General features: G+C 42.9%; 1 protein-coding gene across 1 annotated transcript in view; it reads right to left on the reverse strand.

Moving 5' to 3' along the window:
- Positions 1–20,766, reverse strand: part of chd7 (chromodomain helicase DNA binding protein 7) — a 72,232-nt gene extending 51,466 nt beyond the window's left edge. Inside the window, exons 1-3 of the mRNA XM_085439989.1 lie at positions 20,466–20,766; positions 1,506–3,086; positions 764–1,095 (exon numbers count right to left, since the gene is read on the reverse strand). Of these exons, the coding sequence (XP_085296115.1) occupies positions 764–1,095; positions 1,506–2,967 (1,794 nt within the window). The 5' untranslated portion in view covers positions 2,968–3,086; positions 20,466–20,766. The remainder of the gene's footprint in view (positions 1–763; positions 1,096–1,505; positions 3,087–20,465) is intronic.
- Positions 20,767–27,991: the final 7,225 nt, after the last annotated feature.

Consider the following 27,991-nt stretch of genomic DNA (forward strand, 5'->3'; position numbering starts at 1 on the left):
AGAATGTCTTCCCACCATTCCTGTCCTCCCTTCACTTGAGATTTTCTTTCAGTTTTTCACTTCTTTCCTCTTAATGTTTTTTTTCTCTCACTCCAAATCACTTAATCACACCCCATCCTCACGGTCTCCCTGTTGTCCAAACTGTCTCTCTGCACATCCGGCTACACAACATTAACTTAATGATGGCACCCCTGAAAAGGAGAGGACAAATAGTAAGACAGACAGGGAGAGCGGAAAGAGAGGAGACTGGGAGGAGAGAGACAGGAAGGGAGGTTTCCTCTACAGAGGAGGGGGATAGTGGAAGCAAGGGGGAGGAGAAATTATGCTAGTGGCGCCTCTGTGCATGCGTGTGCACGCGTGTCGCAGGATATGCAGCTCACAGGAAATAAGCGGCTGCAAAAATCCATACCCCCTCCCCCCACCACACACACGGAAACACAACCACCGTGCACAAGGCCCGCAGCAGAACACACAAAAGGAAAAAAAAAAAAAAAACCATGAACAAACATACACAAAACCCCAGTGAGCCAGTGCCCAATGCACCGCTGTGTTCTCAAATGTCATGTACAGACACACACACACTCCTGCACACACATACACACTTCCCTTACACTCCAAATACACACATTCCCCCACCCACATGAAAAATAAACATTCACATAAAATACACCCACACATGAAAACAAATGCACATAGTCTTGATCTCACTCACACATACTCAGCCTTGCTACCACATCAAAGTGTCTGTTTGACGGAGACTCACCTGTATGTGAGGCACTTTCTGTGGGGTAAGAGGGGGTGAGGAGAGTGGGTGGGAGGCAGAAGGTGGAGGTGCCCACGGGTGGGAGGCCTGGTTGGGGGGAGGGGGCGTGCTCTGCAAGTGATGAGGGTGTGAGGGCAGGTGTGTGTGCTGCGTCTGAGGGCTCTGAGTGGGTGGCCCAAGGCCCTGGTTTGGAGCCGGGATTCCATGTTGACCAACAGGCGGTCCCTGAAAACTCATGGGTGCCGGCTGCATATGCTGCCCACTTCGAGAGGCCTGCTGCTGGGTCTGGAGTAGACGCTGGTCTCCGCCCTGGCTTGCGGGGGCTTCGTGCCCTGGATAAAGCGACAGGACAAAAAAGGAAAAAACAAACAAACAAAAAAAAGAATCATTATCGTCGTGTCACCCTTGTCAACTATTTAGATGGAATCAAGGCAGTATTCCTTTTTACCCTGTGTTTGATAATGAAATTCATCTGAACACTTTGATGCCCCCCCCCCCCCCAAACAGATGTGGACATACTCTTACTTTTCCATATTTTGATCATTTCTCTTAAACAAAAGTCACATTTCAAGTATCATGGCATCAAATCATGTGCCTGTTTAAGCTTTACTCAGTATTTAGCCAATACAACCATGATGGAGATGGCTTTAGTTTCTAGTTCTGTCCTTTTGTAAATTGAAGAAACTGATCTTGATCGCCAATAAAGGATCAAAGTGAAGCCCGTGAACAGAACACTGCTTACCCTGCTGCTGCTGGAGCTGAGGCCTGTTTGGTCCCATTTGTGCACCACGCTGTGGCCCCATACCAGGATACATCTGCCCCGCACTGGGGGCCATGCTATGGGGTTGCTGGTGTTGGGGGTGTGGGGCAGGCAGCGGGGTTTGTGGAGTCCTCTGTGGATGGGCCATAGCACTGGGTGGAGAATGCATTGCTGTGTATCCTGCAACCTCTGGGGGCCCAGCTAGCCCTGTGCTAGGAGGTCTGCCCTGTTGGGCGGGAGGAGGGGTCGGGGCTCCCAAAACCCGCATTGGGGACATGGATGAAGGAGAGGAGTAGGTTCCCTGAGCTGGGGGGGCAAGATGGGACTGGGCTTGGTTTTGGGGTTGGGACATATTTTGCGGGTGGTTTAGGGGGTGCATAGGCTGGCTCTGCTGCCCTGCCTGCTGCTGCATTGGGGCAGAATGAGTCTGATGGGCTTGGTGTGGTGGTCCAGGGGGGTATCGTTGTCCCTGCTGCCCTGCTGCCGGGCCTGTTCCCTGGTTAAACCTCTGGCCAAGCTGCCCTGATCCCATGGGCTGGCTGGCATTAGCACTGACATTAGTATTAGGAGCCTGGCCCATCCCAGGTCCTATGGCACCATACTGGGGCTGATAGCCAGAGTACTGAGTACCCCCAAACCCTCCCATGCCTTGTTGGTGGTGGGGGTGCGGCGGCTGTCTGGATGGGGAGTGTGGATATCGGGATGTGTGTCCCATATTGGGATAGCCTTGGGATTGTGCCTGAGGCTGAGGGTGTCTCATCTGGTTACCCCCGATTCCAACATGTCCCAAGTAGTGAGATGTGTCCTGAGCAGGAGGGGGTGCCATGCTCTGTGGAGGGTAGTGTTGATTCATGCGGGCTGCATTAGATGTGGGTGGACCTTGAATCCCACCATAATTGCCTTGAGACATTTGGTAGCTTCCCATCTGGTTGGGAGTAGCCCCTGGTTGTGCTGGAGCCTGTGGATAAGCTGGTCTGGTCTGCTGCTGCTGCTGGCCCCAAACTCCCCCACCTCCTCCTCCTCCTCCAGTATCACCCTGGTACCCATGGTGGGGGTTGCTAGCGTTAGCTGGGTTACTGTGGTAGTGGGAGGTCATGCCATTCATAGCCGTGTTCACATTTGGGGGACCCTGGCTGGGGCCATTCTGAGCCATCATTCGTCCTCCAGGGGTGCCGGCTTGATCATAGCCTGTATACGGGCCATGGTCGTACATTTGCCCCAATTTAGGCTGTGCTGGGGTAGGCCCACTCCCATGCATCATCCCCTGGTGGTATCCCCTGCTTCCCTGGTGTTCATGGTTCAGAGCGGAATTTGTCTGCTGGGCAAGAGGAGCAGACTGGCCTGGGACCGACTGCTGAGGAAAGCAGTCTCCTAAACCATCTAACCCATCTGAGAACAGCCCTGGGTCGTCCCCGAATAAGCTCAACATCCCAGGGTCCGCCATGACTGGATGGAGGCCCCACAGATGGCGGGGACTGGATGGAGGGAGATTTGTTGTGCGGTGAGAAGCTAATCAGATAGCTGCTAATTTGAAGCTTTCCACCATGGTCCTCATGAAGGTTTCTGGTGAGACAGGAAGAGAAAAAGAAACAGTGGAATTAATGCAGGTATTCAGAGAAGGGCAAAGAGCTCCTGGATGCTTCACTATGAAAATAATTTACTTTAACAGTCCCCCGATGAACTGTCACATGCTGCCTTTGTTAATTGATACAGAACTAGTCTTCAATAGTTCTGTATTAATAAAGTGTTTACATAGTAAATCCACAGCCACCTAACTTAATCTACTCATGTAGTGTGATACTATTAACAGGTATAGGACTCCATATGCCAGTAACAATATAATATACCAGTTTCTCATATTAACTTTATATTCAGCAAGTTGTTTTATCATTTTTTGATGAATATGAGCGAATGACTTCATCCACAATTACTCAGTCCTCCTCACTCTTATTTCCAATGATTAGTCACTGCTAAAAAGCTGTGAGAGTCCCCAGCATCCTTCAGCAGCTCACCTAGAGAGCATCTTATCTGGTTTGCTCCAACTAGACTATATTAGGCTGCAGCTGGTCAACGAACCCTTGTTCTGCTCTGCTCCAGGGCAGCTCTAAGCAGAACCTACAACAGGTGGAGAGCTGGTTCATTTTCAGCTACACCAAGCTCACAGAGGGTGGAGAGCAGAGCAAGGAGTACAGCCATCAGCTGCAGTCCAACACACGGACGTGGAGACTCACTGGAAAAGCAACTGATTTAGAGGCTAGTTACACTAATAATAATAATAATAATAATAATAATAATAATGATAATGGATTGGATTTATATATATATATATATATAAAAAAAAAAAAAAAAAAAAAAAAAAAAAAAAAAAAAAAAAAAAGGATTTATATAGCGCTTTTTCAAGGCACCCAAAGCGCTTTACAATGCCACTATTCATTCACTCTCACATTCACACACTGGTGGAGGCAAGCTACGGTTGTAGCCACAGCTGCCCTGGGGCAGACTGACAGAAGCGAGGCTGCCATATCGCCTACACCAGTAGGCGGTAGGGTGAAGTGTCTTGCCCAAGGACACAACGACCAGGACAGAGAGCCCAGGGATCGAACCGGCGACCTTCCGGTTACAGATACGCTTCCCAACCCCCTGAGACTACAGTAACTTTTGCAACAACATAATCATATCATAAACCTGAGTACTGATGGTGCTGATCACCTGTACAAAGAGACAACACAGTTTAGTTTAAGCTAGCATCTAAGATGTATTGATCAGCAACGGGTAATCAGATGAGCATGAAAACCATTTTTTCTCCTCCGTGGTTGGTATCGTATAAAGTTAGACATTTCTTGTAGGGACATTTTCTACAAAGGTAGCTTTTTGAATTCAGGAGTAAAAGCCAAGAACACAATTTATTTTGATTCTTTTTCCATTCTTAGAAAATGCTTTTCTTCTGCATGCAGAACTGAACTGCCATCTTTATTAACTATGGTATGATGGTCTCACTCGTAAAGATTTGTTTATCCGGTGAGGTAAAACACGAAGATGTTAAAAATTATTTTTTTTTAAAGGCAACCACTGAATCAAACTTTTCTATATCACCCCACCCCCAAGAGACCATCCCCCACCTCCATTTTTACTAAACAAAGAACTTCTTTCTTTTCCAACACACACTTGGAGTCATTGAGTGTGTGTGTGTGTGTGTGTGTGTGTGTGTGTGTGTGTGTGTGTGTGTGTGTGTGTGTTAGAACAAAGGACCCAGCAGATGCAGCTCTGTTTGAACAGCAGCAGCTGCCATTCAGCCAGCCAGAAAACAGCAAGCCAACAGGCCACAGAGCCTGCCCATACACCAGTCAGTCAGTGGTTAGCTTTTCAGTCAGCAACTCATTCAGCTGGCTAACTAACCAGTCAGTCCTGGCAGATGTTTGAAGGTACGGGAATTAGCCACCTGCTACCTGTGGGCTTCCCTTTCCCTCTGTATAAAAAACTAGATTAAAATGCGTATGGGAAACTTATTGCTAAGAACTCAGCATTATTTGTGTGATAAAATTAGGAATCTGAGAAGCTTAGAGGCCAATGTAACAAGCGAGTGAGAGGATGGAGGTAGGTGGATCTGAGCATGCTTGAAGTGTGTGTGTGTGTGTGTAGTGGAGATAGAGAGGACTGGGGGAGGTTTGCTTGTTGCTTCTATGCGCTGCAAAAACCAACAGCCAGCCGCTACAGAGTTCCCCACCCCCCCAAACTCCTTCGCCCCATTTCTATCCTCCTCCACTCCTCCCTCCCACATATTGGTTCATTATAGAGCTCGGCGGGTATCGGGGATAAAACGTGTCATTATTTCCACTCACGTAAAGTAGCACACAAGCATTAGCAAGTTTTCCTTCTTAATAAATATTTGGCACTGTAAAACTCCTCATGCCCACACAAATAATCAAAGTAGGCAACTGACATTCCAAATCGTCAGATTTAGTGAAGCACCTCTCACTGCGGGCTAACTAGGTCTGAGCATACAGTCTGCTGAGGTCTATCACAGCATGGGGTGCATCCTGGACTGGCTCACGTGCCTATCACAGAGCTGGGCCTACATTTGGTGCAGTCTGCATGGCAGAGAAGCAGCACTTCTGCTACTGTTTTGTCAAAAATATGACCACACTTCACATAAAGCCTGCTGCTTCCTGTCACCAGGCAGATGTTTTCTCTTCAGCTTTACTCGAGAGGATAAAACTGTTAGAACTGATTGGTCCAACATCCTTTCACTGCTCCCACCATCTGCTATTGCCAGAAACTCTGAATGCTGTAAAAACTACCACGTTCTACTCAGTTAAAACACAGAAGTCAAAGTGATACTTTTAAACTAATCCAATACTTTTTTTGTTTGAAAAGTTTCAAGAATCTAAAAGTTAACGTTTGAGACTAACAAGCACAAGTTATTTGTAACCAGATGTGATTCCTCAAAGTCTCTTTGCATACTCTTTAATGTCTGCTTTTTGGGTGACAATACCCTTATAAACTAAAGCCATTCACTAAGTAACATGACATTAGCATGACACAGCGCTACAGTGAAAAAGCTCTCCTTTAAGCCTTGAGCCTTTCTGTTGCAAAACTCCAAGATGCCAGCTGGGAGCATCCACTCTTGTTGTGTAAATAGCATTAAGAGTCCTTTCCTCCATACCTATGAGCCGTAAACAAGCTGCCTGTACGAACAAAGAGCTTATTACGGCAAAATGCAAAGGCATCCAAGACTTAAACTAGTGGTAGTTTCGTCAACAAGAGTTTAACTTTATATTGAGAACATTTTCACTGCTTTACCTGGAGCCATTTCTGACAAAGTGCCAGTCGCCAGTGACAAAAATACTATATCTGTCCTGTAAAGCAGGAAATCTGTTAGTCTTGGTCAGTTGGTTTTTAGTATTAAGTGACTGAATTGCAGGGAGGAGAGCTGCTAACACCTGAATGGCTTTACAGACAGTAACATGTTTGTTTACAATCCGAGTCTCCTCCTCTTCTGAAATTATAGCTATATATTTCTATAACTATATATAAAATAAGCACATTTAAGCTCGTCTCAAGCACAGTTGACTTTTCATGCAGTGTTGATGTAATGTGTTTTTTCCCCGTGTTCCTGAAAACTAGTTTAATCATCAATTAAAAATCACTAATTGGTAATTTAGACTTCTGAACATGTGAATTTAATTTACAAGGATAACAATTCATCTGAATTAATTATTTCACTCTTCTGCCAGTAACGCAACTTATTCTGCCACACCTGGATGGAGTCTCCAAATATCTGCACGTTGTCCTAATGGCAAAACTGTACAGTTGTGACTTACACAGCAGAGTGTTAGTCAGAGGGAACAGGAATGAAAATAAATTTGACATGCATGTGTTGAGACAGGGCCTCTGGATTACAAATAAGAACTTGGAAACTTGATTCTAAATACACATCAGCTAGGGCACACAGGTTATCAGTATCATATACTGGACAGGACCAATGATAAATGGGGAATTCACTGACCTTGGTCTATAAAGGAGATCTGATACTGTTTGTGTCAAGCTGACAGCACTTTTCTTGTAGAATTTGCTAACTTTGCACAAAACTCAGACACGCCCTTTGCCCCTTTTTAAGATCCCTGGTTGAGATGTGTTTCCATAAAGAAGTAGAAACACCTATAAAAGCTTTTCACTCGGTCAGCTATATTTTTGCTAGCTCCAGTAGGGCATTACTATAAACAGTAAACATGGACATGCCTGCTGGTGCACACTGAAGTTCAGCAGGTTCAAACTTCAAACTCAATAACCAGAGAGTGAACGTACATTTGTGTGTCCACTTTTGTTCTCGAACCGTTAGCTATGCATGATACACAGGTCAAAATGATCCTTATTCATTTCATATTTGGGAAGCAACCTCTACAGCTTCGTACACTTCAAGTCAACATTTGATTGGCTGCCCCTCTTAAACCGCAAGTTTAAGAGGGGCAGGGCTGTGTGCCTGAGAAGACCAAAGTAGGATATCTCCTCTGAGTAGAGCAGTGTGAATCATAAGCATCTGACTCACTAGGATTAATTGTACATAGATTAAACTCCTTTGAAAAATTGGCCGTGTTTAAAATGAGTCTCCACCAATGTAACACTATGACAGAAAATAAGGAAAAGATATTATGCCATGTCTAGTTGCTTTTGTATAAGTCATTCAAACATTGCATGGCAGCTAAGGCAATGTGCTGCGTGTTCTTAAAGCAGCACATCAAGTGTTGCATTAGAAGAAGAAAAAAAAAAATTTGTGTTCAGCTACTAGATTACCAAGAATACAGCAGCTCGGAAACGCAGTGCATTTCAGTCACTACAGGAAGGAAAGCTTTCTACTTGTGTCTGTGTCTCAGGTGAGAGTAATTGAGTGTAATGTCACATCCTTTGCAGCAAACTAGTGTGAGGGTAACTGATTTCCTGTCACACACACTCTACATATGAGTGAATCCCACATTACTAAATAAATGTAGCTATATAAGCACTTACTTGAGCCATCTATGTGTGTGTGAGAGAACAGCGCAGTTGCACGTGTGTGTGTGTGTCTCGAGGCTCCTTTGCTCCACTCATCCTCCTCATTTCTTGTCTGGCATTTAGAACTTAGCCTCCCACAAGATAACACTCGTCTGCAACGAGTGGATGGAGCAGGATACACTTCATCTTGCTCTTTATTTCATCCTCCATCTCTCTAGCGTATCTGTTCATCCCTCTGTGAAACCTGCTTCAGTCATGGAAAAGACAAACTCCTTGTTCTCTTGATTTAAACTTTCTGTACCACTTTCTTTGCAGTTTTAGCCCAAACTTGAGTTCTTGCAGAGATCACACAGTGACATACATATATGAAAACACGTGCACAGTTTGGCCCAGCTGTCATTGCACAGGGAATTAGGTGAGCGACCAGTGTGCCACTTTAAATGCCAAATCTCATCAAAGGATGAGGCTTTTAGGCCCCTATGCTCCTCCTGCCGGCTCCTCAGCATAAGTGTGGTCCAAGTAGAAATTCAGATATATCCATACTGAACACCACAGATGTATCCGTTTAAAAAAACAACAACAACAAAAACCCCATAAAAACAAACAAGCAAGCTGTCATCTGAGCCAACTGAATACATAGCAGTCAATGTTTAGCATGAAGCAGCAAACACTTTGTCCCTTCCCAGCTATGCAAATCAGTATCTTGGCATGTGATGAGCCTTCATGCTTGACCCTCAACAGCAAGTATCCTTAGCAGCTCACATACAACAACATAGACCTCCCATTTTTATGATGCAGGGCAAGCTGTTGATAAGTAGTCTGTGTGCTATCGGCAGTATGGTAGGCACTTCGACCTCCTATCCAACAAATTTACTCAGCCATCCAGTGACATAAAAAAAAGAAAGGTACTAACACAGCCGAAAGCTCATGCTCACTTAATGTGGCTTCACACGACCACACTGATGGTTATCAGCATTTTCAGAGGTGACAGTCAATGTAGGTTTTAACAACAGGGGTCAGTTTGAAGGCGGATGACTCAGATAAACAAAACTTCAGTATTAGAGAAAAACATTAGTCAAAAACATTGATGGTGATGAACAAGGTAAACATCCTTTTTAGTTGCTGTCATGTTATTAAATGTCAGTAACAGATTTCATGGGAAAAAAAGACGACAAGAAAGTGATCCACTTTCATGTCACAAGACACTGCAAAAATCCAGAATATCAATCAATTATATTACAAGAGTAATATAATTACAAAACATACTGAGCAGAAAGTGGCAAGTGAAACTAGTGGGGAAATCTATTTTGAGCAGCTTAAATATGTTATTTTAGCTCCAGTCTGTCACTAATTGCTCATATATAGAGTTGGAGGATGTGCTGGCGTAACAGCATCAAAACTGGATAAACTCGACCGCGTTTGGATAAATGTCAAATCTACAAAATGACATAAAATGCTGAAGGAGACGTAAAAGAGCACAACAAAATGCGCTATCAGCCGATATGTGCCTGGCTGATTACCACTATCACAAGATTAACTGATGTTTATCTGCAAATATATTTATAATTTTATATATATTGGCTAATGTTTGATTAATTTCACCATACTGACAGTTATAATGGACAATTACAAAATCAACAAATCTAACAGTCGTCATTAAAACAATTCATTGTCAAATATGAGAACTTGTGTGAAAAATGATCTACAGCACACAAATGCTGGGTTTTATTAGTAATTTCTGTGCAGTGTAAAGAAAGCACTGGAGGCAGCTAAGACAGGGTCAGGATGGGAGAGAAAGGGCCTTTCCTTTGCATTTCTTTGTGTTGCAACTCCAAGCAAACCGTGTCCCAAAATAAAACCTAAGATACTGTATCAAGACACTGACCTTGAAGCAGCAGACACTCTCCAGTTTACACACAGCTAGAAGCAATATGAAAAGGGTTTGGTTCGGGCACTGTCAGAGGAGTGCACAGGCCTGTGAGGCAAATAACGTAATTACCAGCTCCACCTCACCTGAAAACACAACTGAAAGGCTCGTGTACGTATAGTTTTAACCAACTATACATGCATGAGTTTCAGCCAACTTGAAAAATACACATGCAATCACCAGCCAGGCTCAGGAATTCACACTGACTGTGCAGCTCTGTCAAACCACAATTATTGAGGCCACCCATTCAGCCAAGCCGAAACCGCAGAATATCACTGCCAAGTTAGTGCAACTGAATGGCCTTCTCTGGCTGCCGGAGGCATTACACAGCCTTTCACTGTAATGCATTAGAGATGGGCTTTCATTTAACAACAACCCCAAACAGGAACTCTAAGAAAAGACTGGCAGCCAGGCCCAATCAGAAATGCCCACTTTATTTTTTACAATTTCTGTATATTGAGCATTTTACACATATCATATATCTGTTGGCCATTTAACAAAACACAGCGTGACAAGTCTCCAAGTTTTCAGTGCAGACAATCACCCACGTCAGGTGATCTAACTGATATGTTCTTCCCGTCGGCGTGAAGGCATGTTTGGGAGTGACGTCACCTGGTGTAAACTGGGCTGGAATGAAAACCCGCAGGCAGCAGGCACACCTCACCTTTTTCCTGCTCTGTAAACATTTCTGAACACCTATTGAAGTTGTCATTTTAAACACTCCAGAGAAATCTCGAGATGTTGACGATTTGCATGGGGCTGTCACCTTCTCGATCCACAGGCCTCATTTTAGTGGTTTCCTCTACTCTTTTTCCTCTCCACTATTATAGACACTTGCTGGTTTTTATTTGTTAACATCTATTACACTTGACCAAAATGACTGCAAATCACTTGGTGCATGCAGCGTCAGCCTGCGGTGAAGGAGGGGTGTGAGGGAGGGAGATTAGCCAACAGTGGCTCAATACAGTTCTGTCTGTGCCGTCGACAGTTTGGCAGCTAAACTGTCTGTAGCCTCCAGGCTTTACTACAGGAAATCTCTGCCATGTCAACAACACCATGTTTCCTCTGAGGCACAGACAGGTACAGACAAATAAAACCAAGCCAAAGAGTAAACTACACCAGTGCCTTAGCAAGCGCAACTTCACTAAACACCTCCGGGGTGGGGGGGGGGGGGGGGTTTTTTTTTTTTAAAAAGCAAATGATCTCCCTCTTCATCTGCAGGACACGTGTGCACCCACCCACCTCCCATTACCACCAGGATCTAAGCCACTATAATTTATACCTTTGTTCCCAAATGGAGGACAGCGTGCAAGAGCTGGCTAGCTGTGTGTGTAATTACGCTCAAGTGAGGGGATGCATGGCCGTGTGTTTGGGGCTGGGATTTGAGGGCCGGAAGGAAGGAAGAAAGAAGAGGAGGTGGGGGTTGACGGGGTGGCGATGAGGGGGGCCAAGAGAGCAAGGCGAAAAGAGAAAGAAGCAGTGAAGCTAAAGAAAATCTGGTTATTTTACGCACGGCTGCTTTGTTAATGGACACTGTGTGTGTTGGTTTGCGTTTGTGTGTGTGTGAGAGAGACTGGAGAAGGGGGTGGGTGGTGGCGGTGGGTCAGCAGGAAAGGGCTGTGTTTATCCAATCTGTTCCCTGCCTTTACCATGTGGTAGGAAAAACCACTGGCCGGCTCTCAGTCTGATCCCAGAAGACAGAGGCTGAGAGACAGACACAGGAGAGGGAGGGAGAGAAAGAAGTAGGCCACAGGGGGTAGCCAAGGAACCTGCTAAGAGAGAAAGAGTGCATGTCTCTGTGCTCACTGAGCTAAAGAACCTGTCATGTGGTTTGTGAAGCTATATGCTCCCTGAAAATCACTGGTTTAAGCAAGCCTATTTAAAAAGTGACACATATATGCCCAGAAATATTGGCCAAATAGTTTAAAGATTCTAGTGGGTTTAGTAGGTTTTCGGGCCTAAACAGGATTTTTGAGTTCTTTAAACCAAAGCTATAACTGAAGCTTCCAAATTTTTCGAGACACCAATCTGTTGCCAATACCAGGGTTTCTGCCAGCACATTACCAGGGTGGGGAACCATCACACTGATGGTCAGCTCAAAAGTTCCAACCATTGATTTAGGTAACATATCTTACACGGTTCTCCTGATTTGAGAATTAAATAATCAATAGCCAGGTTAACATTTATGAGAACTGTTTAATACTGTAATGTTGCTGAAACGAGAACTCTACCGACCTCTTTGAACTCCTTACAACGTGTTGTTATGAGTCATGAACATCAACCACTAGTAAGAGCTGAAGGGTGGAGACAAACACGGTACTGGCTTCGCAACAAATAAGTACCTAACCCTGCAACCCTTATATATCGCCCTGAAGCTCCTGTTAATCCCTTTTAAGGCATTAAAAAGACATTTTTGTAAGTTAAAAAACAGGACTGAAGAAGCAGGCAAATGCTATGACTCAGTGCCGGTTTACCTGTTCAGCTTATATCCATCCATTTGTGCTCACTGATTCGGCGAGTCTCAATCATTCATTGGTGTATGTAAATGAGGTTAAGTATGATTTGTTCTCCATCTGTTACATGCATTACTTTCTCTTCATGCTGGAGCTAGGAAATAAACTTGACAGTGTGTCGTCCCAGCTCCCTCCTCTCTGTTCCCGTGCACAGCGCTACACACAAGCTGTTCTGTCTGTGTCACTGCGGAATTAGCGATTAGCATTATCTCAGCTGATAGTGAGATAATACTCCATTACATGAGTACAAAACACTGTTTACAACAAGTATCAGTCATTGGTAATTATATGTTAACATTTCTTCTGAACAGAAACTGGCATTCCTAAATTCTGTAGATTCTAGTCATCAAAACTCAACAGCAGAGTGAAGCAAATCAAAACCAAATGTCAAATGTAGGATGTCAAAATAGACTAGACTGATTCTCAGTCTTCTTTTCTACACTTTGTGTCACTTACTACAAACAGGAAAACACAACCAAGAACAAAGGTTTAGACAAAGACTTGAATCTTTTTCAACAGACTGCTGAGAAATGCTTCCTAAGAACCTGAATGTTTCATTTGTGCTTAGCTGACGGGTTTCCTCCACTCATCTACTTAGAAGGTCACTGGATATATATGGTTGTAGAATGCATTTAGAATCTGTGGAAAGAGCTTATGCAAATCAAGAAAGACTTATGCTGGTTTAAATTGTGATAGGCCCTCACATGCAATAAGGTCATTGGAGTATCTTTTTTCCTATAAAGCAAATGTCTCAAATTTATAAATTAAGCCAGAGGGATGCATCTTTAAAAGATCTCTGCAGCTCCTAAAAGTACTCTACAGCCTGTCCTCTGCAGTACTAAAACTCTAGGGATGAATGAGTTTCCAAAACTTCTGCCATAGACTGGGACCAGATTAAGTATCTTATCTGACCTTAATACATACAGTAGGCTGAACTAATATTTGACTTGTAGCATCTGACCCACATTGAGTTCAGATCAGGAGGCAGGTCACAATGCCCAGTCAGACGACATGTACCGACGCTTTCAGGATGAGCGCTGTAGTTAATGCTGGTATTTCCCCTACCACCCCTCAGAGTCTGTAGCTGTAGGCATTCAGAGCCGAAGGAGACAGGCGTCCCCTGTGTCTAAAACAAACCACTTCATTAATATGAATATTCCAGTGTTGTTTGAATCTTGATCAGAAAGTCAGAGCAGCAGGCATAAGCTGATATGAAGTTCGGAGATCAAACGGCTGCAGGTGAGGGGGAAATTGTAGCTTGGTAATGCAAATGACTTATCATAGTGTTACACTGCCACTATTACAGGCTTTGGGGAAAACCCTGCAAGTGTTCAAAAGCAGTAGTCTTTTCAAAAACTACAGGATTTGTCAGTAGCAGGGAGTCAGATCAGCTTGCTGAAAGAAAACCACCAGTGGTTTTGGGGCTGTTGAGAGATTTGTCATACCTGTTCAGACCAAAAAAAAAACAAAAAAAAAACAAAAAAAAACGAAGCTTTGGAAATACTTCTGAGCAACAAGAACATCACAGGCAGTACTTTCCTGACTCTCGGTCTAGATTTTCATTTTTGTAGAAAACATGAATACACAGGCTTCCAAAGAAAGGCTTTCATGGTGAATTCCCCATGAAAGTCAAAATGCTTAGGTATCCCTTTATGCAAGAGCAAACAGGAAGGCTCACACACTGATGATAAACAGGCTCTCCAGAATGCAACCCCCACTGCTGCTCAGTCAGTCACTGCTATCGACATGTCCTTTTCAACCAATGGGACAGCCAGGTCTGAACCAAATCCCCTGAGCCTGGATAGCTACACTTCTTGCCCCACCTGCCCAGGTGCTAAGACTTCCAGAGTCTACTCCAACTCCTACTCCAACAGTAGATGGAACTAGTCAACAACAGTAATGTGTCAGGGTGGTTTATAATCTATATTTATAAAAGTTCAAGACCCTACATATAAAAGGTGAACTCCTACAATCTGATGATGTCCTACGATTAGCACTTTGCAACAGTGAAGAACTCCCTTCTAAGAAGAAGAAACCTCCAGGCTCACGGAGGATCAGTCATTTACATGTTCAGGAAATTCCAATATTATCTGCCAAAAACAAAGATCTATGTACCTCTTACGAAAGTGTCTTTACTGGTTGAAATCTCTTTCACGTGTAGTTAACATCATCCTGTTTTCATTCCATCTCCCTAACTGGATGCTGATTCCAAAAGCAAGCAGCACTTAATCTTTCATCAGCAACGTGAATCACCGAGGAGAAATGGTGATCGAAGATGAGCAAGAAGGATGCGTGGATGCCACAAGAGTGCCATTAAACCACAGCAAGCGCCGGGAAACTGATGAGATTTTTGCATGGCGCTGACGGAGCTTTTCAGCAATAGGATTCATCAGCAGCTGATGACACAAAACTCCCACATATTACCAGTGGAAAGGCCTTGGATTTAGCTTTGCTTATTTTCTTCCCATGTTAGCAAAGAGCTGAAGAGGGGAAACGGGATATTCCAAAAGTATATACAGCAGCAGAGGTCAACAACAGACTAAAAGGCCCATACTTAACAGGCCGTCTCCTCCAGCACATACAGAACACACGTACAGCCCACACACAAACACTTGAGAGCTGTATTAATGCCAGCCTCTCTCCTAGGCACAGCACTTGGTCCAGAAGGCCCTCGCTGCAGGAGGAGGATGGGGGAGGCAGGCGCAGAAGAGAAGGAGGGGGCAGAGGGAGAGACAGGTGAGAGGGAAGGATGAGAGAAAGCAGTAGACACAGTGATGACACTCAGTTTTGAATGTCACCACAGTGCTAAAGACCCCCGCTAACCTTTTGGCTGGAAATGAGAGCGCTGGACGGAGGGCGGGGGAGAAAACAGACAGCCAGGCAAAGATGGAGAGTGAGAAAGAGAGATGCAAAGGGTGAGAAAGAAGACTAGAAAAAAAAGGAGGTAGGCTTATGCAGAGGGGGGCAGAAAGGGAGTGGGTGGGTGGCTGAGGGGTGGAGGTGGAGCAATAGATAGCGAAGATGAAAGAGATGGAGGCAAACAACAGCACCACTTCTCATCCCCACTAACAGAAGTGCCATCTATGACACATGATGATAGGAGACAAAATGGCCCCCCTAACAAACAACAGTAATCTGATTCAGACACCCAACAGCAACCTTTCGGCACCAGATTGTCCAGTGCGCTGCATTACCTGCTGCTAGCTAACCTGCAGACAATCCACTCAGTTCAGTTTTGGCCGGGCAATCAGTGTCATCCATCTTATGTGCGCTTGTGTGTCCAGTGAGAGAGAGTGAGGCCATTTTCATCATTACTTTCAACTACATAACTACAGCGAAACCTCCGCTGACCTCAAATGGATTTCAAAAATGCCTGCAATGCATCAGCTCTTAACGCCACAGACGTTCCCATAAACAAGCAGCTGTTCTTTAATACATGAGAAAAAGTTATTTTTCTCGTAAGCTCCACTTCTACAAAGACGTTGTGAAGATAACCTATCTTCAGTTATAAATCATATCTACATCAGAAACATTGTATACATTTTTCTTTTGTTACAGTTCAACCAGAGGTTATCTGTACTACGCAGCGTGTCTATAGAGCTTAACTGGAGGCTGTTCACTGAAACTTACAGAAAGACTAGCTCCTCATGGAGCGTCTCCTGCGAGCATAGGTTAAAATCCAGAAGAAACATTTTAGAAGGTTTCAGGACCCATTGTTTACTAACTGCAAGTCAGCTCTCTTAAAATAATGTAACAATTTTCTTTTTGATTTCTCATTATTATTCCATTTAACACTACTGTCCAGAAAAACATCAGCTGGGGCATTACAACTTATCTCAGGACTAAAGGTGGCAAATGACAAATTTCTGCTTCCACTATTTACTGATTTTATTCTGAAAGTGCTGACCAACTGGAGTGACTTGCATATCTCCCACTAAAACATCTTTTATGATGCTGGTCTACTTGATACTATTCTCTGCACACCATTCCATCTTCTGTTTGAAATCTGTGTTTTTGTATCTCACTATAATTTATTTATGAAGTATTCTGTTTTTAAAGTTCAGGTGCTGCTAACCAGCTAAGCCCACGCTATCTGATGTTTCCCTACCTTCAAGCTGGCCTGGTCCTTTCTGTCATTCGGCTGCCTCTCCAGTGAGTCCCTTAAAACATTTTCAGTTCACTAGGAGCCCTTTCTCACTAGTACCTAGTCAGCTATTGTGGTTTTCCATTTGGTAGTATTACCTGGTACCAGGTACTTTTTTAGTACCTGCTTTGCTGGGGTTCCAAGTGAGCTGAGTAGATCGGAAAATGTGACAAATGGCATCTTGGAACTTTCAGCTGCATAGACCACGTGAGGTGGTACTCTACTGAAGTGGAAAACAACCAAAAACCGAGTAGAGTCGAGGCAGTACTAGTGGAAAAGAGGCTTAGATAAACCAGTTACTGGTTACAATGGGAGTCTGTGAGTGTGGGACGAGTGAGTCTGCAGAGGCAGCTTCATAGATCACCTGGCCAACCTGCAGGCAGGTGAACACAAATCAAGACAGGGAGGAACGTTCACACTAAAATGCATTTACAGAGCTTTTAAAGAGCCTAACCACTGAAGAGCACCCCACGTGCCAAATCAAGATCACCCTCCAGACAAGTCACTCTGCTTCGCACTCAGATTTAATTGCAACACAGGCAAGAATCTAGCACTTCCTTTTTGTGGTCAATACTTTATTTGCACTGTTAACCCCACTGAGTGTGTAAGATAACTTCAACACTTCGACAGACCAAGAGAGTGGGTGCTAATGCATTAAGTCAGACACAAAAATCACTTCGGGGCAGTAGGTGCAATGCTGAAAGTGAAAATGCGCCTTTGATATTAAAGTTGCTTTTTAGCATTTTGAGAAATGAGGCTGAGAAATTATGAACTTGTGTACATGTGTACATTAAACTGAGAGAGGAAGGCCCAACATGTTAACAAATGTCACTTTAACCAGCATAATACAAAAATGTCAGTGTTCTCCCACATGCCAACAAGTTTACTTCTGATTTCTCCTCTCGTTTGTCTTTAGTTTCTCCTCATCTGTCATTTTTGCGTACACTTGTGTAAGTTTAGCCATATTAATCTGAACTATTCTTCACAGCATGAAAGTAGCAAGAGCTGGTGAAAAGGTCATCAGATGACTGCACACCAAAAGTGAAATGTCCAGATAACCAACACTGACCACACTAATGATTCATAGACCACAACAACAGGGAGTAGGCTTATTCAAAATCATGACAAACTGATGGGCACCTGCTCCAAAGAAAATGTCAAAGTTAAAATAATGGATCAGGGTAAAGTTGCACAGACAGATGTTCATTAAAAATCACTGAATATAGATAATGGGGGAGGGGATACATGGCGACAATGAGCATCAGTGTACAGCTATAAGCACGGAAATTTGATTGCATCATTCTGAGCAGAGCTATCTTAAAATTGCATTTCACTGTATGTGTGGTGTATGCCCCAATCTTAGCCCCACTGTAAGGTGGCAGGGATTTCCCTAGATGTGGCCATGCTGGGACCACCACCAAAAATAGGAAACAGAAAAACTCCTTAATCTCACAGAATCCCCATCTTTTAGAGTTAAAAATGAGACAAGAGGGCAGATTCTGCTTTGTGTTTTTAGTGGAACAAAGAGTTTATGACAACGCGACAAACAGATTTACCGGCAACTTGCTTCATGAAGTTTCAAATGTTAATGGTTGTATTATTTGGCTCTTTGAGTGAATAATGCACACTCACCAGCCAAAATTAAGACAACTCGAGGGTAATCAGCATGACTTCCACATACTTCAAACTTAAGTCAGAACTATTTAAACGGGGGGGAAAGGGCTACTCTAAAAAAATAACAACCATTGTGTCTACTTTAGTAAATCAATCTAAATATGTGCAAAATTAAAACATTCACCTCTGCACACGTTGTCAAAGGGAGGGGAATCTAACTTTATGTAAAAGTCTCAGGTTAGCCAAGACTAACTGTCTCTAGCAAACTAAGTCAGCCTTGCAGCTGGGAGGGGGGCTCAAATTTTACCACAAAAAAGGGCAGTGAGAGAGAGGGGAGAGAGACCAAATAGTGCTGAGCATCTGTTGTGTGTGTGTGTGTGTGGTCAGGGCCTCTGTGGCCCGCTAAACATGACTAGCTGCCATCTTGGCTCAAAGACACAAGGTGGTAGTGGTGGGGGTATAGCAGCTCCTGCCTCTATGGGAAACGGGAGGAAAAAACATAAAGACCCAGCACAAATCTACTGAAATGTGTCGCACTGACTAAAACCACAAAGTAAAAACGAATAGAAAACGAGCGCGTGTTTCTGAGGGGGGACCAAGCTCGGTTATTTTCCAGAGATTTAGTGCCAGAGTTGCGTGAGAGCGGCAGGGTGACCATTATGCAAGTTGGCCGATTACAGAACACATAATGGGGAAAGAGAACAGGATAGCGCAAGAAACACACGCAATTAAGTTAAGACTGTACAAAGAAAAAAATACGGTTTTAGTATATGGTAAAGATGTGTCAGTGGAACTACAAGGGCAGGTGTTTAGGACTGCCTTTCCCCCCTTCCACATCGAGTAACAAGTGTAATCGTAAGTGTAACCAAACTTCGGTCGCCGGATACAATGTAACACAACAAACAAGTGCTCCTAACAAAAGCCGAAAGGCGGAAAGACCTAAGGAGGATCTGTAATGTAACTTTGCATTTTTACCTCGTCAAAAAGTGAAGTGAAAAAAGAAGCAAAGTTAATTCCCTTGCCCAAGAGCTATGCACTGATCGATAACCGTTTCGAGCAGGTTAGTAGCTAGCCCGGTGGGGCTAATAAGTGGTCTTTGCCCGTACACAATGAGGATGAGAGCTGGCTAGCAGGCTAGCTGAACTTCTGTGTCCTAGCGCTGGGCCAACCTCCAGCGGCTAGCAAAGCTAATTAGCCTATCAGCGGTATTTCGCACGTCGTTTCGGACCAGGGAACGATTCGCTCATCTCGGTTTTTTTGTTAAAGTAAAATACTTTCTCCGCCACTCCAAAGCTGTACACGAGTAGGACAATTTTTTCAGCACATTCCAAAGTGTTTTGATAACACAAGGCATGGTAAAAACAACAAGAAAAACACGGTTGTATGGAATGACCGCCTGGCCTCACAGCTTCCCCCCTCCTCTCCTCCACTGCTCTGTCCCTTTCGTCCAATAAAACTACCGACTACTACACATTCTTAACACTGTCCCCTTAACCACAAAACACTACAATTCTATTGAAATCAAACTATTATTTATACTTTCATTGTTAAATGGTGCAATTGAGCCAGTGTGCGGCGTTTTTGGAGATTTCTGCCAAGTATTCTCCGCTGGGAATCTCCCTCGGTGCTCCGCTCATTCAGTCGGCTAGTGACTCACCTCTACGCTCGAGCCACCTCGTGTCTCCTAGAAGCTTCAACACAATTAGCTAACAGGGCTAACACTCACACTTTAAAAATGAACTAAGTTCAAGTTTTATATTACACAGGACGATAAGTTGTCTGAGGAACTGACTCAGAAACTACGAGGCTCTCAGTGTTGTGCTGGACATTTTTCTTTCCACTTTTCAACTAACTAATGGGACTGTTGTGCGTCTGTGTGAGTGAGCGATGCTGCGGGTGGCAAAGCTAAACTTGCTATTGTTAGCATGTCGGCATGGCAGCTACACGGACCTTCAATGACTTTCTACTGAAAGAAAAAAATAAAACAGATGCGAAATAAACCTGCAGTCTAAAACAGAACCTTCCCCGCGAGTTTGCCCTGAAAGAAATGCTCGTCGGTCTAAAAACCACAACTCACTGGGCGGATTAAAGAGTCCGATTGTGCTGAAAAAGTATGGAAAACTTGCTATTCAGAAAGAATATAAACGATTTTAATTCAGGACCCTGTGTTATTATGGAAGCATTGCACTTGTGCCAAAATCTGTTCGAATTTTTTCTTAAATGCACTCAGTGAAAAGGGACATTTGTTAGCTTACCCAACAAGCTCGGTCACTTCGGGCTCTTTATCAAATCAACTCCTCGTTAGTAGGGTTAGTATCTCCGCTTGCTTGAAAAAAATCCACGGTGGTCCTTTTCAGTTTGAAATATAAATAAACAGAGGGAAAAAAGTTCAAGTTTCGTGTTTTTCATGAATTATTTCTCCGGCGTATCTCGCATCCGCGACCTCGCCGACTACTGTGCGTTGCTCTTCTCTCCTTTGTGTTAATTTCACTCAAATCGAGTTTAATCCGATCGATCCCTCGGCTGGTCGCGCTCCCGAGTCCTCCCCTCCAGACACTCGCTCACCTTCCTCGGCCAGGGGGGGCGCGCTCCCGAGGACCTCTCATACAGATAAACAGGCAGCGTGCGCGGTCACTGACCCGGCCGTGCCCGTAAGTTCTCATTAGGGGATGGAAAAAAATAACTGGGGCGTCATTTAGAAAAGGAGCTTCTGAATAAAACCGTAGAAATTAGGCGTATTTTTAAATATATATTTTAAATGCATTTTTATTTAAAACAAACAAACAATGGAAAGCATAAACTCGGTTAGAAACCTAAGATAAGATTCTAAAAAAATTAGAAGGTTTTGGGGTATGTGCCCTAATGTTTATCATTGTGAACAACTTTAAATTCTTCTAATCATTTATATAATATTTAGGTGAAGGTGTAGGTTAGAAAAATACCTGAATGTATATGTGTATTGCTGTAATCTTTACAGACTTATTTATATTATTTTTACACATTCACAATTTCTTCATCTCCCTGTTCTGGGTGAGGGATCTAGGCAAGCAAATGCTCCTCATATTTTACACATCAGGGACTCACAAACTATTGATTAGGGACACGATCATCCATTGGATAAGAGTGATACAGATAACTGTAGACAGGCCACAATCTATTGCATGCTTTGTTAGATACTATTCAGTCACCAGATCAAACAGACTTAATGTCCACGATTGTGCATATGTGTGAATCAGGACTGACATCCAACAGTATGAAATCATTTGAAATAGTCTTTGAGCTGCACATTATTGAACATATATCTCTATAATTGTAATGAAAAGCAAAACGTGTGTGTGTGTTTTCCTGCTGCATCTTGTTTGTCTGTCTTGAGTCAACTGCCGTACCAGAGTCTGGTGTTTAATTGGTGATAAAGCTAAAGATAGCGTCTCACAATTTCCCAAATCTGGGATAAACAAACTATAAGTTTTCTTATCTTATCTTTTCTTATGTTATTTTATTTTATCTTAGCTCTCACTGCACAATCAGACAGTCAGATTTCATGAATACACATAACCTGTTGTCCAGAGGCCATGATAGACTGAACATCTATTTGTGACTGAGCATCAGGGAGTTGTTGGTATGACACTGATTTGGAGAAAGCCTCACAAAACTGCACTTGTTGATGGGTCTCACCAAGAAGGCAGTGCAAGTTGTCTTTCTGTATTACTTCATCAAATCAGTGAAAAGGGAAAATCAGTATCTTATATGTTAGCCTTTTTGTCAGGAATTCCAAAGTGTTTCAGATATTGTGACAGTAAATAGGTTTAAAAACATCCATTTTAATGCCCGGCCCCAACACCACATGTCTTTAGGATCAGACTATTCTGTTGCCTGTATTCTGAATTGGGTATTATTTTCTTGATCATTGTTAAGTTGACATGTAGTGTGTGACAAGAGCCATCCTCAGATATGTTAGAACTACTGAAAATACTGTATTTGGTCTAGGAGTGGGTGCTGCCTGGGTACAGCACACAGTGGGCAGGACACATGACGTGCGCTCATTCAGCGTGAACTTACCAGAGAGTTACCTGTTCTGTTCTCACATGAGTGCAATCAGATATGCCAGATGCTAAATTTGTAACATGGAGCTGGCAGGTTAATGTTTAATGCCTGATGAGGCGATGTCTAGAAAGTTTAGTAATTGTAGTACATGTGGGGAAAACATTTGGGCTGCTCTTTCTACATGATAAACAAGGACTATTATATTCTTACATTTTATACAGCATCCAATCTCTTGAAACAATCATGCACATATTAGATAATAAAAACTTTGATTGCAGTAAAAGACTGCAAGTTGCAGCAGGGACATGCTAAGAGTTCAATTCAATTCAGTTTTATTCATATAGTGCCGAATCACAACAGCAGTCGCCTCGAGGTGCTTTATATTGTAAGGTAAACATCCTTCAATAATACAAAGAAAACAGAGAAAACCCAACCATCAGATGACCTCTATGAGCAAGCGCTTTGGCCACAGTGGGAAGGAAAAACTCCCTTTTAACAGGAAGAAACCTCCAGCAGAACCAGGCGTAGAGTTAGGGGAGGAAGACAGGACAAAAACATGCTCTGAAGAAAGCCAGTATAACTAATAATTAAATGCAGACGTGTATGTGTTTTGGGGAAGAAGTAGTTTTAATGCTTTGTTCTGTCTTTTATTGGTTTGGTGTTATAGTATGGTTTTATACATGTTTGAATATATTTTGCATGCTTTTATCTCGAAGTATTTTTTTACTTTTTACACCTTATCAAAGGAATTCTCCAGACCTGCTCACGCTGCATAAAAGTAGGGAGGTGAGAGCAGTCAGAGGAGAGGAGTCATGGAGCATGTACACAACTGGCACAAGCATGATGACTGCAGAGCTTCGGCAGACCAACGGGATCGAGAAAGACAGACTCCAAAGAGACTGGCCCTGGAATTGTCCGTAGAACCGGTTGACGGATATGGCGGAGGAGTTGTATGCAGTAAGAAGGCCTTTTTCAGCGAGACACAACCAGTGAAAAGAGGGATTTCTGTGATGGTTGGTGCTAGAACATCCATTTCAAGACTGCTGCACCTGTGCATATATTGTAACTCAATGTTATTTAATGCATCTTCTAAATGAGTTTTGAACTTCTTGGCTCCCGTACCCGTTCATTTATTTATATTTTTTTAGCTGCTCTCCACCTAATGGAAAAGGACCTCCCTATAAACACTTGGTGAATGAAAAAGGTGACTGAAGACTCAATGCATCATGAGAATCCCCCAGCAGCCAAGACCTATTGCAGAGGATTTCATGGTATTTTAATGATGCACGGCTCTATAGGAGATTAAAAGAAACTCACCACACTCAGTCAAGTGCAGGAGACCACCCTGTTTGTATTACATGGTACTTTTATTTTAAGCCAGCAAATGACCTAAAATATGAGGAACCAGCAGTAATGTGGCAACAACTTGTAATTTGCTTATCATAACAATCTAGTCCTCAGTAGAGAAGCACACATGCTCACACACAAACACTTATTCATGTAAATGCACTTTCTTAGGTCTCCAATCTCTACAACTTCCACCTTTCTGGTTAAAAGGTCACAAAGTCCCTAACATGCTGACGTAGTTTGGAAGTCGCATTCAGCAAAACTGCAGAGAACACGCTGTACTTTGTTCACCAGAAAACACGGCTTCTAAATTAATTTCCACACATATATGCTGTTTTTTCTTCCCCTAGTCTGTCCTTCATCAACCATTTTGTATATATTCTACATGTTTTGCACTCTGCTGGCTGATTTCCAGAGATATCTGAACATACTTCACCTTCCTTTCAGGCTTCCTCTCAGTACATTTTGAAATTCAACATGCAGAGACTTGAAAGTTGCTTGAGTCACCGTGAACACGGTGTCTGTGGTTAATATAGTCACAGCCATAAATGTGGATTTCAGGGGAGAAGCAGAGCACGCCTTACACACACATTTGCCCCCCACTTAAATGACGATATAAAATAAGACGGGAATTAGATTTTGTATTTTCTTTTACATTAATAAAGATTTCCTGAACTGAACTAAGGAAAGGTAGAACATGAATGAAGTTGTTGGGATGAAAAGGACTTATTTTGGGGGTAAATTTAGGAAAGAAAGTTCAAGTTCATTTTTGCCGCAGAGATATTTTTATATTATTAGTTGATTCAGGCTTGGAGGTGAATGATGGCTGTTATAAAGCATTAAAACAAGGTATACTAGCAGCCCAGTAAATGCCAGAGTGAAGCACAGAGGAGAATCACTTTAAGGAACAAAAGTAGCATCAGAAACAAATCTGAGCTGATCTGGGTATATGAGTATAAATAGGTGTGTGGGATGAAAATAATGTAGCTCATTAGGAGGTTATGAGTGACAAATTACTTTTTTCTCTCTGTCTTCGCACCATTTACCACATGTGCAGTGTTGTGTAGGGAAGAATTATTTCTGTGTGAAATACATAATATTCTCAAAGCCTGTTTGACCTTGGACATCTACAATCCCATTTCTCAAAAAAAAAAAGCTGGGACAAAAATGCACAGCAAAACAGGAATTTTAAAATAATTTATTTGACAATAATACCAGGAAAACATCTTATCTTTTTTTTAAAAAAAGGCCCATTCCAAATTGAATATTTTCTGAGATTGTCCTATTGATATTGGTTACATTTTAACCAAACTAGCTCAAGACTTCAAAGAGCACTTCCAAATCGGTACAGCAGAACAACTAGAAACAAATAACTAACGACCTTTTTTAAAACTAATACAAGTACCTTCAGGGTAATTTTGAGACAGTACGCAGTACACATTTTTCAATTATGCTTTTTAATTATATGCTGAAAGACTATAACTTTATATGGGGTGGCTGTAGCTCAGGTGGCAGCGCAGGTCAGCCACTAATCAGAAGGTCGGTGGTTCGATCCCAGGCTGCATCCTGGCTGCATGTCAAATATCCTTGGGCAAGATACTAACCCCATGTTTGCCTACTGGTGGTGGTCAGAGGGCCTGGTGGCGCCTATGTCCGGCAGCCTCGCCTCTGTCAGTGCGCCCCAGGGCAGCTGTGGCTACAATGTAGCTTGCTATCGCCTGTGTGTGAATGGGTGAATGACTGAATGTAGTGTAAAGCGCTTTGGGGTCCTATGGACTAGAAAAGCGCTATACAAATGCAGGCCATTTACCATTTCTGAAATAATTTTTTTTTTCTCCAAACCAACATCTTCACTGTTGCCCCTTCCAAAACTAGGAATTATCAAAGGAGATTAGGATACTTTGCAATGCAGCCCCACTCCCCCAAATACTAACGTGACCTTAATGAAGAATAAAATTTCACCTCATGTGAAAACATGCGCTGGAATGAAAAACAAAAACCGCTGAATCCTTGAACATGAGGGATGGCTCCTTTAAAGTGTGTAAGGGTGTGGACTTGAGGAGGGTTTATTCTGTGTGGTGGGTGCGTCAGAGGTATTACCCAATCAGCTGCAGCATGTAAGAAAAACCTCACTATTATAAAGGAAGAGTGATTATTGCTGACAATGGTTCAACTGCCATTGGCATAAAGCTTGGAGAACAGGATGTATGAATGTTTCACCATTTGCTTAAATAAACAATACATCACAGGTCACATAAGTGTACCATGTATAGCAATGTGGTTTGCACACACTGTTCACTGATCCTGATGTTGTAAGTTTCCCTTAGATCCCACCGTGACGTTCACACGTACTGCAGAAGCACTTACCACTCTTAAGATGAAGTCTGGTGCCTTTTGGTTAATCATGGCTTTGGATTTTACACCATCATTGGGTGAAAAGTAGACTGCATACTTTCTGACTCAGGCACTACACCTGCAGCCCAACTGGCAGTCAGGTGCCCACTTGCATGATGTATTTCCCAAGTGTCCCTTAAGATTCCAAACAGATGGACACTGAAAAGTGCTGACTGGGGCAGGCTTAATTATTAAATATCCTGTCACTACTGGAGATAATGAACATGGCACAATCCAGTTAAAATAACCGTGTTGTGACAAATGAGGAGAACAACTTTGGGTCCATCTTCTAGTTTTCTGTTGTGTTTCATGATCCCATATCTGTCACCAGTCAGCCATCATGTTACAGCTACTATCAGGTAAAGTGAATGATATGGATTATGAAACCCTGCATCCTGGAATTGCTGCAGGTTTTGCTTTGTGACAGAAAGAGACTTCCAGGGAGCAATCTAAAAACAGCAAGGAAGTGAGGTAGAGATCCATGAGGTGGCTTTCAGGTAGAGAAAAACCCAAATTAAATGTGGATTTTTTTGATGTGCAATAGGGACTATTCTCTGAATTTTTTATTTGTTGGTTAGGATAATGAGTCTTATCAGTTGTACGTCATCATCGGCTGTCAGTGCGATGACTGCTTGCTTGCCTAACTTGTCTGAATGTTCTGTTTTCCGCTGTAGTAGACGGGTGGAGCAGATTCATCAGGTTAATTGGAGAAGCAGCGGCCCAGTATTTCCCCAATAAAACCCAACCTTTCCTCAGACCTTTGGGAGTTCTTCTTTCACGTGCATCTTTGTTTCATGTCACGCAATGCATTGAACACCATGCTATCCACTCATGCACTCACACACCCTTACGACTCATTATCCTGATGTCAGCACTTTCCCCCCCGCCTGTGCTATTTCATGTATTTTGTTAAATATTAGCAGCTAACCTTGGTAGTTTTTTTTCTAATGAGTTAACTTACACTAATATCCCAAACATGTTCTATATTCCTGTAAATGAAGGAGTCTGACATTGGGCTCATGCACGCTGAGTGATGATTCTTGTAATAATATACTAGTAATGCTGCTGACTGAGAAAAGTGACTTGTTAGGAATCCATTACCAAAACTTGAAACCCTTTTGTAGCTGCTTTGTGCATGTTTGTTATATAGCTTACTGTACATCTACCTCCTGAGTGTAACTCAATTATAAGCTAGCCATGACTATTTCTGAATAACAGGACTAGAATCATTCTCCTTCTTGTCCTTTTCATGATCACATTGATGTGTAATAATTGTTTGAAATAATTTTGATCTTCAACGTTTTTGTTCACACTAGTCGTGTTCATGGTAACACACAGAGCAGTGTCACACTCTTCCTTGTTCCGGCCCACTTGTCAACCAATCAGCATACGATCTCCAGTGGACGGGAGCTTGTTTGCTTAGGTTGAAAACCCGTTGATGTAGGCCTACACACAACTACAGTCCCACAAAACAAGTGTCAGCAACCTGTTTGCAGGTTTAAATCATTCAATGGTGGCGGTAACCTCCACCAATCACAGACATTGCCGTTTCAATTTAGAAGACTGCAGGCAGAACGGTTCTTCTGTGAGTGAAATGCTTCAGTTAAATAAAATAAGCTTGATATCACGCAGCCTTGTAGTTTCTACGAGAAACCAGGTTTCACATAACTACTTTGTACGGTTACATTATGACTCATAATGAAAACCCATATGGAGAATACGAATGGCATCTTTTCTTCACGAACCTGCCACCATGATCCTCTCCCTTATAGCTGAACTATGCATGCTAACTGATGCTGGTGTAAAATAGAGTAAAAATGTGAAACTTATAAAGTACCTAAATATTAAATGTGCGTGTTATTTGCTAAGATAGTCTGAGGACTCTGATATAAAAGTCACACATGTATGTAGTCTTATTTTTTAAGTGGCCCTGGATTGGACCAACCCTCCATGATGCCTCAAGGTCAAACAGCACAGATCCAAGGGTGCACACGTC

Source organism: Copadichromis virginalis, linkage group LG18, assembly GCF_057382275.1.
Source record: "Copadichromis virginalis isolate Kocher_CV1m ecotype Utaka linkage group LG18, C_Virginalis_male_GT1.1, whole genome shotgun sequence".
NCBI lineage: Eukaryota > Metazoa > Chordata > Actinopteri > Cichliformes > Cichlidae > Copadichromis > Copadichromis virginalis.